The sequence below is a fragment of the Trachurus trachurus genome, assembly GCF_905171665.1.
Source record: "Trachurus trachurus genome assembly, chromosome: 21".
Taxonomy (NCBI): Eukaryota; Metazoa; Chordata; class Actinopteri; order Carangiformes; family Carangidae; genus Trachurus; species Trachurus trachurus.
In genome coordinates, this window is record NC_139899.1 from 1,498,428 (window position 1) to 1,514,142 (window position 15,715).

The 15,715-nt window shown below is 41.6% G+C and overlaps 1 protein-coding gene across 1 annotated transcript; it reads right to left on the minus strand.

The window, feature by feature from the left end:
* Positions 1-513: 513 nt before the first annotated feature.
* Positions 514-14,458, minus strand: LOC311004731 (sterol 26-hydroxylase, mitochondrial-like; the record flags this gene model as incomplete). The annotated part of the gene is made up of 11 exons (XM_083996900.1): positions 514-630; positions 1,513-1,713; positions 2,717-2,798; positions 4,922-5,088; positions 5,285-5,448; positions 6,407-6,604; positions 6,828-7,027; positions 9,461-9,642; positions 10,112-10,331; positions 13,885-14,277; positions 14,403-14,458. The coding sequence occupies 11 exons, from the start codon at positions 14,456-14,458 to the stop codon at positions 514-516; spliced, it is 1,980 nt and encodes a 659-aa protein (XP_083853026.1).
* Between the last annotated feature and the right edge of the window lie 1,257 nt (positions 14,459-15,715).

Here is a 15,715-nt window from a genome sequence, read left to right on the forward strand (position 1 = left end):
TTAGTTTTTAAAGGCTTTAAAAAAAAAAATCTTGGTTTGAATTCTATAAAAGTGGGTCCCGACTTAATGACCATGGGAAAATGTGGGTCCCAGAGTGAGACTAGTTGAGAACCCCTGTTGAGGCTACTTTGGGTCCTGCATTCAGTGTGTTTTTATTTAACAATCGATAAGATCAAATACACCTCTACTAAAAAATCCATGGTGTCTCCCCCCAATGTCAGCAAAGGTGAACTCCAGCACCTGCTGCCCTAACTCTAACCCTTTTTGAAAATGATATACTGCACCCTCTGTTTTTAACTTTTGATAATAAATCTTGTCTATCCTGCTCTATTGTGCACTGGAAATCTTTTGAATTGTTGACTGATATACTGTATATTATGGTATGAAACCTGCTACTGTCTCATTCACACATACTGTAGTACAGTACAGACAATAACAAAATTGATATAAACATTCCTGTCATTCATATGTAGCATTTGCATTCACATATGCAAACACACATCAAGCAGTGTTTCATCTTCTGTGCACGAAGTGGAGGTTTAACGGTTTGTCTGGGATCAGAACAGTGCGGCTGATGCATTTCAACTCCTCCATCGCAGGGTCTGGTTTGATTTCAAACAGCCTGATTATCTGTGTGGGAAAAAAGAGATATATGGAGTTACTGAGGTAAAAACCACTGACCTGATATAATGAGGCTACGTTTATCACCAGATATTTGCATCTTTCAGCTCACTGTTTAGGGTTTATTGCTAACAAACAAACACTTTCCTCAGCTTTATTCCCACTGGAACATGTTGAAAATTGGGGGGGGTAATTAGTCATTTTCCCAAATACTTAGTGAAGACCCCAAAAAAAGCTAAAAGGGGACTAAAGTTGCTACATTAAAATTAAATGTGTCAGGTTTCCCGTAACACAACTCCATAAAAGCTAATTTAACGTTAAGTGTCTGTTGGATTTGAAATGGGCTTTTGTTTGCCAGCACTTTCACTGTAACAGCTACATGGGATGGTTTGGTTTAGATTCTAGAATAACTACAGACTGAACTACACAAGAATTAAAAATTCAACATTGAGAAGAAAATACAACAGATCATTTTCACAAACCCTGCTGTGTTCATCTGGTAATCAACTGAAAGTGTCGCAATCAATCATGTTACTATTTTCTGACAAAATTCAAATTTGATCTTTTGTACATGAGATTTCCGTATATTGATGTCATATGGATGGATGACAGGTGGTGGGGTGTTAGGTCACTGTCAGTCTGTTCTTAACAAACACACCAGCAGTCCTCAGGAAGAATAACTGAGTGTTTTTATATAGATGTTTTGTTTTTATTAACTTTGATGTTGATATTTAGCCATGAATATTTAATGACTTTAGAAATGTGTAATGGGGAATTCTGACTTCATGCCCTCTTAATTTTTTCAGTTTTCACGCTTGTTTTTTTAATTACACGTTTTCCATCACATACTGTAAATTCAGTTTGTTGCAAAGCGTTTTTCTCCACACTTACTTGAAAGAGAACCATATACATCTCAAGCTCAGCAATGCGGCGGCCAACACAGCCTCTCACTCCAAAACCAAACGGGATGGAGCCAAAGGGGTTTGGGTTCTTACGGCCATCACGTTGCCATCTCTCTGGTTTAAAGGTGAACGGTTCTGGGAAAGTCTCTTCATCATGACTGATAGCATAGTGACAAAACGCAAAAGCAGTCTGGAAAAAACAACAGTTGTGATGAATTACTTAAAAATCTGACCAACAGACACAAATATACATACAGTCCCTTTGAAAAGACAAAGAAAAATCCCATGTCTTTTAATGGTCCCATAGTTGACACTTCTTGGTGTTGTTTTGGTTGTCTGTCTGTGATTCAATAAAAATCTAGCTATACTTTTAAACACTCAAGAAAATCAAATCCTGGAAGGTTGGGTGGTGAGTCCAGGTGCTGCCTGCTTAATGTAGAACCTATATTTATTAAAAAAGAAAAAAAAAACTTTACACAATATGAGACCTTTAAAGGGATATTTTGGGTGTTTTGACATGAAGCTGTATGACATGCCTATTAGCAGTGGACATGCATGAACAGTGACTTTCTCCTTACTGCGTCCTGTGAGCAGAGTTTCCACCTGGTTTTGGTGTTGGTGAAGCTAGTTTGGCTAGTTGGCTCAGGTTACAAAAATAAAGCGTTTTGCTTCTCAAAACAATATGCGTTCAAAAAAGTAACATATTTGCATCACGAAAAAGTCAGACCTCATAATTGCTTGGCACACGTTTCCATCACCTGTTTCACGGTGTTGGACATGCTTGGATAGCTCACATAAAACCTAACATTATCAAAATTCTTCACGCTAAATTGTAGTGTTCTTTGTGTGAAATATTATCTTTAAATATCACAAACAACATATGTGAAATCCAGGGCATACAGTATTTCAAATGGGACCAGAAAATAATTTTTATCCACCCATTGAATCTCATTGATAATTTTTCACTTTTGAGGAACCATGTACTGGAAACGGCAGGACTTCGCCACTCTATAGGGATGTCATACAGCTTCATGTCAAAAGATCCGAAATATACCTTTAATAGTATTATATTAATGATATCATTATCTATAAGAAACAATACTACACTAAACATTTACTGCTAGACATGATAGGCTAAATTCTAATACAAGTGCAAGTACACACAAAATATATAATAACAAAAAGAGACCCACCTTCTTTGGAAAGTGATATCCACCAATAATAACATCTCTTTCTGTCATGATCCTTGCATTCAAAGGAACCACAGGGTACATCCTGCAAAACAAGAATTAACAGAAATACACCGATCAGCTTTAACCTTAAGACCACCTTGCTAATATTGGTTAAGTCCTGCTTTTGGCATCAAAGCAGCTCTGAACCATCAAAGCATGGACTCTGCAAAACCTCTGAAGGTGTGCTGTGATATCTGCCACTAAGACATTAGCAACAGAGCAACCAGGCCGTACCGAGACCCACACCTCGTAGATGTTGTCTCACCATTTTCACAGGTTTTTCTCTTTATTTTTCCATTTCAACTCTTCTCTCCCGGGAGGTTAACAAAGGAATATTAACCGATGACAGCACTGATCGTTGTCACATGATTTTCAGTGTGGCATTTGGTCCAGAGTGAAGAAAGTATGTGTGAACACAGGGGGGAAACCGCCATTCCCACATCCCACCAGTCTGACATAGGCCTCTAATTGTCTAAATGGCAACACTTGATTTTCTATCAAATGTCCCATCATTCAATTCATTCAGACAATTCTTGCCTCCTATGGTCGGAATGACGGTATTTTTTTCTTTTTTTAAACATCCTGCCTTTCCGACAATTCCTATAATATATAATATAATAGCTTATTTTTTCCCCAAAAGATTTTGCACTGGTTTGGTTTAGGCAATGATGAAAGGAGTTGGTTATGTTTAGTAAAAGACCAGGTAGAGGCTAGACAGGCCAGATCGATAGAGTCCAGAAGTAGAAAGTCCAGATAAGTAGGAGGGAGTCACCTGTTGAGTGACACACATTTCCTTGTATTGAAAGCCTTGTTGGAAGGGTGGGAAGAAGGCATGTCGGAATAGCGGTTTGTCAGAATGGTGGTAGGTCGGAGTGGTGGTATGTTGGAATGACAGCATGTAAGCGTGAACACAAGGGACCAAGCTGAAAAATTAAACAATGTATCAATTTTCACGTCTGTTGCGCACAATATAGTGAAAACAGCCTTGAACTCATTGAATTCCATTAACCATTCTGGTCAACTGGTCCACGGTCCAGTTCTGATATGCCCATTGGAGGTACAGTCATGAACAGGGCTCAGCATGGGTATGCTGGCTGGGCCCCAGGAAGGTGCAGTGCACTGTCTTGTGACACATTCAAATAAGAACCAGAATGCAATGTTTGCTACTGTACTACATGTGCTATTCTTTGCTCTCCATGCACATCAATAAACCTTGGACATCCCTGAACCTGTCGCCAGTTCATGCTGTCCTTCCTTAGACAGCTTCCGCTAGGTACTAACTGTAGACCAGGAACACACCGAAAGATCAGTTGCTCTGGAGCTGAGTCACTCAAATCCTTACGTTTGTCTATTTTGTTGGTTCCAGCACTTAAAGGGATAATTCACCCCAAATTCAAATTTCACTCATTATCTACTCACCCTCATGTCAACTAAGAGCTGTGAGAATTTTCAGAGTCCTCCGTTCCTTCTCTGAGTTACAGGGGGGTCCGTGCAGCAGTATTTGTCCATAATGGTTGTCAATGGATACCAACTTTCTTTGTCCAAAAAGACACACCAAAAAACATCCAAATACCTCCATACTGCTCGTCTGTAATGTCCCTCTTGTATTGAAGCCCCGACATGAGAAATTGTTCCGAAAAAAATTAAATAAGTCTATATTTTAAGCTTGTTTGTAGCGGAAGCTCCCAGTTCACTGCTCTTCCTGTGTCAGGGCAAATCACGCAAGATTTGCACTGACCAGCGGAACAATTTCTCATGTCGGAGCTTCAATACAAGAGGGACATTACAGACGAGCAGTATGGAGGTATTTGGATGTTTTTTGGTGTGTCTTTTTGGACAAAGAAAGTTGGTATCCATTGACAACCATTATATGGACAAATACTGCTGCGCGGACCCCCCCGTAACTCAGAGAAGGAACGGAGGACTCTGAAAATTCTCACAGCTCTTAGTTGACATGAGGGTGAGTAGATAATGAGTATTTTGAATTTGAATTTTGGGTGAACTATCCCTTTAAACTTTGAGGACTACATGTTATACTGTATACAGTACACGTTATTAACTTCAGGTGTTATTGGTCACAACATTAAGGCTGATTGGTGTATGTACATGCTTTTATATTGGTCTCAGAGGCTTGAGAACTCCATCACAATACCTCTGACCTCTCACCTCAGTGCTTCCTTCATCACAGCTCTTAAATATGGCATCTGTGTGATCTGGGCAGCAGAGGGCATCTGATCTGCTGGTATGTAACTGGACACTTCTTTATAAAGTCTGTCCTGGGCTTGAGGGTTCCTGGACAGCAAGTGCAAAGTCCAAGTGAGGGTATTGGATGTCTTGATTAAAAAAAAAAAAAAGGTAAGTAAACAGGCAGTGAAATAAGTCAGGCTCCTATAACAGTTCTGTATCTTCTAAAGAGATCTTTTTAAAAACACATTTGTCCTTTGTGAGCAGAGGGCAGAAAACTTCTTCATAAAGAAGAAATAAACATGAGAGAGAAACATTTCCTTACGATTGAAACATCACATTTACCGTGTCCACTCCTGCTAAGAGAAGCTCGGTGATGCTGCCGTACACATCCTTAATGCTCATCTCAGTGTTTGAGAGGAGGTATGTCAGGTATTCACCCTTCACATCCTGGCCATTGTCAACACACTGCTGGATGACCTCCATCTTCTTGTCAATCAAGTTTATAGCTGGAATATGTGCAAAGTGTTGTCTTAGTACATGAGCAACAGTTAACAGTAAGCCTTTCATTTATAGGCTGTTAAATCTGTAACTAATTGCACATGATGTGATAATGCGAAGAAATTATAAAGAAATAACAGTCTAGTAAAATGAGTCAAATCAAAAATGACAAGTTTTTTATCCTATAATTACAGATATCTTAATTAACGAGAAACATTGTGTAATAAAGGCGTAAAGCAGAAGTAGGTTATATTATTATTATTATATTGTAGAGACAGGCTGTTATCAAGTCCCATATTACCTGTCATCATGGCAATATTGATGTTGCCAGTTTACTCCACATAGCCAATTGAGGGATTATTTGTTTACCAACACAGCGGATGCGTGCGCAACCTGACTGCAGAAAGAACCAATCCAATGTACTATTTTCTCTCTTGTTTGCCTTGAAAGGGGTGCAAGTTGATGGTATTCTGTAAACCTTATGTGTTTTGTTATTTTTATCAAAACGATTAGTGCAACCAACAGCACAATACGACATGATCGCGGCTCTTGTTGCTCTCTTTCTGCAGGCGACATGCGCAGTAGAACATTGACAGTGACGTAGACTGATAATCCCTCACTCTCATTGTAATGAACCTAAAGAATTTATTTATTTATATTTTCAGAGCCTTACTTCAGAAAAAAAAGAGAAAGCTTTTCAATGTAAATCAAACACATTCATCAGAAGAACAAGGAAGTGGTTCAGGGATCCTCAGAGGTTTAGCTGACCACAGTTTTTCTTTAATGGTGTTGACAGAAACTATGGTCCCAAGTTGTATAGAACAGAATTTAATTTTTTTTTTAAAGAATCTACACTGACATGTTTTATATTCCTGGGGAACCCTTTCTATGCAGTTCATTGATGATACCAAATAAATGAAGGTGCATGCAAGCAAAGATTGCAAAACTCAACTGAACACAACTCACCAAAATTGAAGATGCCATCCCAGCCAGCAATGTAACGTCCCCAGTACGGCAGTATATTCTGGCTCCACTTCGGCAAAATGAACACAGCCATGTTGTTCACAAACATCTGAGCTATAGAGTTGATGAAGTCTTGTGTACCTGCAGGAATGTCTTTCTCCAGACACCCAAGCCTTGTCTCAAACAAAATGGAGGCAATACCTGAGTGGTAAAGGTTAAAAGCAGAAGAAAAACTAAATTTTCAATAAACTGTATGCAAAAAAATATTTAAATAGTTAATTCATCCAAACAATAAAACATAAGACTCACAGCTTATTTTATTTGAATATTTTTCTGACCAATGCATAGGATTTAGACAAACATTTTGAGTGCACACAGCTCATCAGAGCAGCATTAACTGTCTAACGTGTCATATTTTATATACCTTCCAAGGAAAAGAGGTAAAACTCATTGGCCACGTTGGTCACCAGGTCTCCTGATGGGCTGCCCTGGCATAGATAGTAGATCCTCTTAATGAAGTCTGTGACCACGTCAGCGATTACCTCACCATATACCACAGAGTCCTTAGGGCGCATCATACGCTTGTTCAGTGTCCCCCTCAGTTTGTACCACTTCTCCCCCTCCCTGAGAACGCAGAAAGCAGAGTCAGTTTTCTGTTCCACCCAGGTGGTCCTCCTTGTCTTTTCCTTCAGATTGTGATGCAAATGTCACAAATAATTACTGTTGGTGGCGATCAATGCACAGAAGCTGTGTCCAAATTTGGATTGGTAAAACCCCACATTGTGATCAACAGTTCTGAATAACACTATGTCTTGTGAAGTTATAGCCCATCATTTTCTGAACACATCAATGAGATAAAGACACAGTACCTGACAAAACAAATAAACAAAAAATATGGAATGGTTTCTTTGTTTTGTATTGTGACAGTGCCTCAGTCATGATTAGAAGAACATCTGGTCATCTGGAACATCTTTTGGTTTTGTATGAAGCCACGCTTTGAGCTGAGCACACACTGTGAAAATGTGGTGAATATTGATCTTAAGATGAGCATCTTCCAGCTACAGAACTTGAGCTGTCCTGCAAACAGTGCCCTGCTCTTTACATGTGTTTTTGGAGAGCGTCTATCTAACAAATGAGCTTCCATGTTTCATTGGCCATCAGCTCTGATGTCCATCCTCTGTGCCCAACCTACGACTCATAATTAATGTCAGATATAACAATAAACCTTCGCCAGGACGGGGTCATCCCTATGTTCCCTCAGCCCTATGTTCCCTCATTTCTAACTTTTGTTGTCACTGAAAATTAGGCCCTATTCCCACAGCCCTTTGGTCCCACCATTGGGTGGGTTTAGGCAATGAAGAAAGGAGTTGGTTAAGTTTAGTAAAAAGACCAGGTAGAGGCTAGACAGGCCAGATAGACAGAGTCCAGATAGGTAGAGAGAGTCCAGAGGGAACATAGGGCTGAGGGAACATAGGCACACTCCCCGCAGGACAAGTTAATCATTAGTCTACTGATTTGAGTGCTGAAATCCATGGCTGTAGGGCAGCATGGTGGTGCATGGTGGGGCTAAGCTTGCATGTTCTCCCAAAAACATCTATCCCCAGGTCTGATGACACAGGCAAAACAGCAAACAGTGGAGGTAAACATCTTTAAAACGTGATAACAAAAAAAAATTTATATACTTGTGCAAATAACCTGGAGTCATTTATAATAACCTGGCAGAAAGGGTGAACCAAGCATGCTTGCAAGGAAGAGACAAGTACAACTACTTGCCAATATTGAAACCCTGGAGGCAGTTACACCCTGTTTTGGGGGCATTTGAGCTGGTGATCAATGCTGCATTAAGCCATAATCCTCTCATTTCTGCACAGTGTGTATTGTTGGTATATTGCTAAAAAAAAAAATCATACCTCTAAAGATCAGTAGATAACACATGTCTGTTCAACCTGTTCAAAAGCAGAGTTTGAGGTTTTTCAGATGCTCTGAGCATTAAATTCAGTTCTCCACTGAGTACCTATGTATGTGCTCCTGACTAACAAACAGTCAAATACGTAATCCCCATAAAATAACAAATAGTGCATTATGCTCTCAAGATTTTGTACAGATGTTTTTTTCATCTGACAAAAAGGGATTTCACTTACCAGCTGTGCTGGTTTTATATTTCCTGCAGATACGCACGTCGGTTAAAGCAGAAGTAAGCGGAATATTTGTGTTAATATAAGTCTTAAATAGTTCTATCTTCCGACAGCAATCACTTATATAGAGTGTTTGGTCTGAAACACGGGTCTGTCAGTCACTCTGCTCTGCTCTGAGCCGAGGAGAAAACTTTCCAATTGTATCCTACAACCTTTATCCAATGAGGAGAGAGAACGGCATAAAGGGGCGGTCCTCTCTGTGTGTGCAGCCAAGGGATGCGCGTGAATGTGGTGACATAGGGACGAGGGCGGGGACTGCTAACTCCATCGCCTGACAGGAAGTTAGCCAAAACCACCGGATCGCTAACTTCTGCTTTAAACATCTCATCAGAAAGCATGTACAAGTATCTAACTGTTATAATTTCTGAGAGTAACATGTCGATTGTTTTTTCCCCCAACATCTAGTCACATGCTTGGCAATGTTACATAACACAACTAGTCCTGTGTTAATAGTGAATTGAATTGCTTTTGCATCCATATCTCTGGAACCTCTGAACTCCAAATCCTTGTTACTTATCAGCCAACGCATTTGTCAGTAGGAACCCCGCCAACTGATGAGTCAGCGTTTGTCCACTTAAATAGTCAGGCGGGTTTCCAATAGGTCATGTCATTAATTCAGTTTGTATTTGTTCAGTTAAGTAAGCCCAATAGGCAAAGGCTGTTGGGGATTTGAACATTAGCCTTTCACCCATAAGAGTAATCTCTTAAATACCAATGTCATAATCAATCCATCTGACTCACATGACAGCACTTTGCCCTGGAAAGCAGAAGTATTAGTATCATGAGGTATTGTTTAGAAACATGGTGTAGCCTGTAGGGTAACGGAGCATTACTGTACACATCATGTACATGGCAGACTCACTCTGTGAGGGGCCCGTAGCCCATTCCCCTCAAGTCACGATGGTCTTTCCACGGGGACATGTCTCCTCTGCAGGGGAACTTTGAATCATTCCTCATGATCTCCTCCAGCAGCTTTGGACTGTTCACAGACACCGTCCTCATTCCATCTCTGTATATGGACCCATATTTCTGCTTCTCATAGATCTGAAAATTGATATATTGATGTCTTAACAGAAAAATTCAATAATTTTCAATTCAATAATTAAAAAAATACAGATTTTTTTAAAATTGATATTTAATTGAATACCCTTCCTCTAAATTGAAGGCATTGTGCTTTTAGGAAAATACATGCAGAATGTAAAGCCAATGAGCAGAGCATGTGGCTATAATACCTCACAGACAGTGCTCCTGCAGAAAATGGTAACAATGATCTCCTCTGTGAGAGCAATCTGGAGGTTACTATGGGAACAAAAGTAATGCAACCTGCCTGACATTTTCTATTATGCATTGTCACTGGGAGGAATGCAAAACATCCAAATCAAGTCTTACCCCAATGAAACCAGAAATAAATTGTGACACGACCTTAAATGCAAAGTTTTGCCAGGAATGTATCTGTACAGGGACCTAATGAAAATATACATCTTTCATCCAGACACCATGCAGAGCAGCGTACCTGTAACTCATGCATACGGTTGTAGAAACCCTGAAACAGTATTCTGCAAAACAGCTCCAAGGTGCTGACATGAGGCAAGTCCTCCACTCCACGAGGCTTGTCCTGAAAGGTGGGGGCAGAGGAGGCATCCCTGGAGTTGACCCGAGCCACAGCAATGGGGCACGGCAGCCGCCAGCTTCCATACCTTTGTATTTTACTGAGGGACAGCCACGCAGCCATGCTGAGGGGATAATGACAAATACTCCAAGATCCTGTTACATTCAGGGGACTGGCTGAGCAGGGAGGGGCCGTGTCTCACAGAGGGTTTAACTCTTAAAGCCCACTTCTGCAGCATCAGCCAGGTCAAAAAGCCAGTCAACTCATACATCTGTAGTGTAAAATACACGGGTAAAATAAATGTTGAAATATATATTATAATAATAATAATAATAATGAAAAAAAATGTATACTACTGAGTAACAAGTTCAGCTCCAGCACCTCTTCGAAGTATTTTGCCTACTGATGAGCGTCCCTCAAAATATCAGAGAAACCAAATCAGTGCACATTTCTGCTTTAAACACTTTTGTTTACTTTGGCCTTCTCTTCATTCTACAGTCTTTGAGATAAGCAGACTTCATAGAAAGCCTGCTGTACCTTCTGTCCTATATCAATTAATTTATCTGAATGTTAGTGGATTATTTTTACCTTGTAGTTTAATACTTGAGGATTTATATGCCAACATTTAACTTTAAGAATAAGGACAAGGCTAAATCTTCCACCATTTGTGCTTGCCACTCAAGTTTTAGTAGAATCACTGAAAATAGCTGAAACAGAAGATGGATGCGAATCAAAGACACTTCAGACCCTATAAGGAGAGTTCATGTGTGAGCAGTTTAAACGCCAGATATTGTGCAAGCACTGAGCTGCACTGTAAATCTAAACATTGGCCTTGAAAGTTTTGCATTATTATCATTACTTGTAGCCTACTTTGGGGTTGTTCAAGTTGAATTAATTTAGAAAACCCTGGAAACTAGTGCCTTTTTAAGAATAAATGTACACATGTAACTATGTACATTTACTCTTACACTGTACTACAGCAACCTACGTATTAGAGGTATTTGTACTGTATTTTTTTTCTAGTTAAAGCAGAAGTAAGCGGAATGTTTGTGTTAATATAAGTCTTAAATAGTTACATCTTCCGACAGCAATCACTTATATAGAGTGTTTGGTCTGAAACACGGGTCTGTCAGTCACTCTGCTCTGCTGTAAGCCGAGGAGAAAACTTTCCTTGTATCCTACAACCTTTATCCAATGAGGAGAGAGAACGGCATAAAGGGGCGGTCCTCTCTGTGTGTGCAGCCAAGGGATGCGCGTAAATGTGGTGACGTAGGGACGAGGGCGGGGACTGCTAACTCCATCGGCTGACAGGAAGTTAGCCAAAACCACCGGATCACTTAGGCTACTGCTGCTTTAAGTTACTTTCAATACAGTTTTACTCTACTGAAATTACCCCTACTTCTTTACTTGTCTTAATATAACGTAATTGTTACAGGAAACAAATAACATATAGTATTGTGTTTAATCATAAATTAAACAATTCATAACTGAGGATCTAAACACTTTTTATGTCAGCCAGTGAACAGCTTCTGCCAGTGTCACTGCCCGCCACTGCTTTTTTTTTTCCAACATTTGAGCATTTGCACATGCACAATGCAGATCAGTTACCAGCCTCTTGGCGCGGTACATTGACCTGGTGGACGTGCCCCAGCAAGCCTCGGTGGAGCTGTTGTTATTTGTGTTTTTGGATGTATTGGTGAGAAAATGTGTGGTTCAACGCCAGGCATTCATTTTATGTTCTTAGAAGCTAGCGGGTCATTCCATGAAATCGGTAACTTTTCAACTTTGAAAAGTTAAAATTTAAACTATATTTAATTGCTATTTTTTAAGTAGCCAGGAATCAAAGAAAGTTTAAAATGACAAGAAATTATGTTGTGCCATCTCAGGCTGTGGAATTTAATATTTTATTACAGTTTTAATGTTTTCCTAATCTTGTCAACCCTGTTACCGACATAAACTTTACAATATACAGTATTTCTAATTAGAGATTATTGAGAATATTTTCTATATATAGTCTATATAGTTTTAATTATAATGGTAACAGTTGAAATTCAATTTTTTAAAAACATTTTAATCAAATTAAAGCAGATATCAGCTTCACGGCCGTTTCGGCTAATGCTGCGTTCAAGGCAGGCTTTTGAAACCGTAAGTTACAGCTTCAAGTCACAGCTACGACTTGGTAGCGTTCCAGGTAACCCGTAGCTCGTGTTTTTACCATCCTGTTGTCTGTGAAAGTTCCCTATAACGGCCACTCGTAACTTCCGACCCGTGAACTCGTACCAGATCGAACTGGTATGACTTCACAGGAAGGAAAAACACAAAGTACGAGTTTCTTTGAACGCACCATGAGTTAGCAGCCCCCGCCCTTGTCAGGCATCAATTGGTCCTCGTGCTACGTCACCACATTCACGCGCATCCCTTGGCTGCACACACAGCCCTTCATGCCGTTCTCTCTCCTCATTGGATAACACTTGTATCCCACAAGGAAAATTTTCTCCTCGGGTTACAGCAGAGCAGAGTGACGGAGAGACTCGTGTTTAGGCTGAAATACTTCATGTAAGTGATTGCTGACGGAAAATAGGACTATTTAGGACTTATATTAACAAAAACATTCCACTGATATCTGCTTTAATGACAACAACAGGGTTGAAGTTATGGTAACAGGGTTGACAAGAGTAATAGATGACAGGACACACATTCTATTGTCTGCACTGCAAAGGTAACAGGGTTGACTATTTCAAGCTAATTTGCCCATTGCTAGCTGAAATAAATGCTAGCTAAAGGGCAAAATGTGTACTTTGAAAGGTAATTACCTGTAGATATTGATTATATTATGAGAAATAGAAAATTGTTTAGATTTATATGTTAAAAAGTGGTAACAGGGTTGACGTTGTATGCTTGTCCCCCCCGGTCCAACCTTGAAAAACCATAAAAAATAGCACATAAGAGATGAGAGAAAGCTACTTATTACTGAGCTGTTAGCATCCTGGGTAAGAGATGATGCAAACTCCTGTCAATCATGTCAAATCTGGGATGTACCATTGTTTTTCGAGGGTTTTTTGGTTAGGGTAACAGGGTTGACATAAAATCAGGGGACACAGATTAATTGGTATATATTTATAATAATTAATATATATTATTACCAAAAACACTGTTTTACAATAAGATCATACTTAAAACAATATGTAAATATGAACATTTAAAAATTTTGCCAACATTTTACATATTAAAAGTCCTGTTGACGTACAACAACAACAGTGAGGGACAGGCCAAAAACCTCACCCTCATCAGCATAAAAGTCATTTTAATTATTTAAAATTATATTTACTTTAATTTATTTAATTTGATGTTATAGTAAGGAGAGAAGACATGGTAATGATATATTTTTAAATTACATATTAATTTGTTGTTATCATAATTTTATGACTGATTACTTCTTGGGGACGCAAAAGTTACCGATTTCATGGAATGACCCTAGAGATGGTTACCCTACACCCCGCCGTCCTGAAAATAGACTTCCATACTTCGTAATGGCGGGGTTTCCCATTTTTTCTAAAGACCCCGCTATTCCGAAAAGGCTATTGGGGAAAACTCTCCATTCCGAACCCCCCCCACTCCAAAAGGACAGACGGACGCGATCAGAAAGTAAAGGGGAAACATTGAGGACTCTCGGGAACTCCGGGCAGAGGGGGACGGGGCTCAGGAGGGCAGTCAGGGAGCAGACCAGAGGGGCACAGAGATTCAGGAGGGCGGCCTGGGGGCCGAGCAGAGGGGTGTAGGGATTCTGGGGAAAGGCCGGTAGGACTGCTGACTGGACGGTGGTGCCCGGTGGCAAGCAGACCACTAGCTGGGTGCTGGAGGTGGGGGCCGGACTGACCACCGGCTGGACACTGGAAACAGGAGCAGGACACTCGGCCGGCTGGACACTGGAATCAGGGGCCGGACAGTCCTCTGGCTGGACACCGGAGACGGGAGTCGAGCATTCCAACTGCTCGACACTGGAGACGGAAGCCGGACAGACTTCCTGCTGGACACTGGAAACAGAAGCCGGACACACCGCCGGCTGGACACTGGAGACAGAAACAGGAGTGGATGAGCCCCTTGGCTGGAGGCTGGGAACCTGGGACTGCTCGCCACCAGGTTGGAGACAGGAGACAGGTGCTGAGGATTGGCTCCTCCTCCTCGGTGCCCTGACCTCCACAGGAGAGCTGGGTGCTGCATCGTGTGACGCAGGAACAGGGGTGGCGCCATTGGGACCCCCGACGTCGGAACAGGAGTGGCGTCTGCCAGCACGTAAATGGTAAATAAATGGTAAATGGCCTGTATTTATAGCGCTTTACTATACCTGTAACGATACCCAAAGCGCTTTACAGTACATCACATTCACCCATTCACACACACATTCACACACTGACGGCGGAAGCTGCCATGCAAGGCGCGAACCACGACCCATCAGGAGCAAGGTGGGTAAGGTGTCTTGCCCAAGGACACTACGCCAGCAACCGGGACAGAGCGGGATTCGAACCGCCAACCCTCTGATCATTGGACGACCCGCTCTACCACCTGAGCCACTGCCGCCCTGTAGGAACTGTAGGGGCGTCCAAGGGTGACTGCAGCTCAGGAGGTGGCGCCAGAGAAGACTGCAGCTCTGAAGGGGGCGCCGGGGGAAGCTGGAGCTTTCAAGAGGGCACTGGGGACTGAGGACTGTGCCGAGGGATGCTGCAGCGCTGCAGTTGGCTGAATTGCCAACGAGGCATGGAGCAGGCGTCAGCCAGACCGCCGACGAGGCACGGGGAGTAGGAGTCGGCCGGACCGCCGACTGCCTCACCGCAGGTAGGGGACATGAAGGCTGCTGCCCAGCCAGAGGGGGACATGAAGGCTGCGGCCCAGCCAGAGGGGGACATGAAGGCTGCTGCCCAGCCGGAACAGGAGATGGAGATAAAGACAATTCCTTTAATAGCGTTTTTCCCCCAAAAGATTTTGCACTGGTTGGGCTTAGGCAATGATGAAATGAGTTGGTTAAGTCATTTAACCAGCACAATTACTCCAACGCTGTGTCATGATCTGCATCCCTGTTGTGTTCCTTGTCTTGTGTGGTCAATTCCCTGTGTCTTGTCTTAGTGTTATGTCCTCAGTGTAGTTAATTCCTGTGTTATTTTGAAGTTCTGTGTATTGTTTTCCTGTGTGTCATTGGTCTGTCTTTCATTCCCTGTTGTGTTCCTGTTTCTTGTTTTACTTTTGAAGTTTCCCGCCCGTGGGTCCCCTCAAGGCTGCGTCCTTTCTCCTCTGCTGTTCTCCCTGTTCACCAACAGCTGCACATCTGGACACCAGTCTGTCAAGCTCCTGAAATTTGCGGACGACACCACCCTCATTGGCCTCATATCTGATGGGGATGAGTCGGCCTACAGGAGCGAGACGGACCGTGTGGTGTCATGGTGCAGCATGAACAACCTGGAGCTGAACGCTCTGAAGACAGTGGAGATGATAGTGGACTTCAGAAAGGACCCA